Below are 870 nucleotides of genomic sequence, written 5' to 3' on the forward strand. Positions count from 1 at the left end.
GTGTTATCGCCCTGAACACATTGATTTCTAATACGCTTTTCACTAGCACCCCCTCCTCCTGCCGGAAGGTGGAAGAAAATTGACGTCATTGTTATATCCGTTATAGATAGGATAGCAAAATCCCCGTGTCATTTTTATTAGAAGTGTGCACTGGAACGAAAGGAAGGTACATGGAATGGCCAGAGGCTGTGGGGGTTATGTATAATTTACTCGTGATCTCTGAGCAGGAAACTTCCTTCAATCAGGATGTTAAAGATGGTTGGTTGTTCATAATTATTTGCTTTTGAAATTGCGTATATTACGACGTTGAGGGCAGTCGGTTGCAGTAAACAATAAAAAAAATGACATTTAAACAATAATGAAAACAATAATGACATTTAATAGTAAGGATGCGATCATGCTGATAATAACAGTGTCGGTGATCATTATAATGGCAATCTATGTTTTGTAATTTTTGGTCAACTTTTTGTTGCGTGTGTGAATTCAAACAGACTTAGTACGTGGATAATAATATTCACACGAAGTTTACAGGAAAAAGTACCTCTCTGTAGAAGCATAATCCTTGCCTAATGACCTGCATCTTCCTTCCAGGGTTAGCACCATACAATGGTTTCTGCCCGCTGCTTGCTGTGTCCACGGCGTCCTCGCCCGCCGCCACCACCACCACCAGGAGTCCAGCCCCGCCGCCCATATCTCCCACAGGCGCGCCCATCACCACGCCGTTGCCAGGGGTGGTGCCTACACACGCCGTCCTCGCGCAGTTCCACGCACTATGTATCCAGCATAAAGGTGGGCAGAGGCAGTGCAGTCTGCCGCCACGAAATTGCCTTCTTGTGGGTACAGCGGGATGGTCGCGTGTTCAAGGAACGC

General features: G+C 46.0%; 1 protein-coding gene across 1 annotated transcript in view; it reads left to right on the forward strand.

Annotated features, from left to right (window-relative positions):
* The window catches only part of LOC119594092, a gene marked incomplete in the record, with an annotated part of 59988 nt that overhangs the window by 43812 nt on the left and 15306 nt on the right, over nucleotides 1–870 (forward strand). The window contains 1 exon segment of the mRNA XM_037943147.1: nucleotides 592–789. Within this exon segment, the coding sequence (XP_037799075.1) occupies nucleotides 592–789 (198 nt within the window).

Source organism: Penaeus monodon, chromosome 33 (assembly GCF_015228065.2).
Source record: "Penaeus monodon isolate SGIC_2016 chromosome 33, NSTDA_Pmon_1, whole genome shotgun sequence".
NCBI classification, from domain to species: Eukaryota; Metazoa; Arthropoda; class Malacostraca; order Decapoda; family Penaeidae; genus Penaeus; species Penaeus monodon.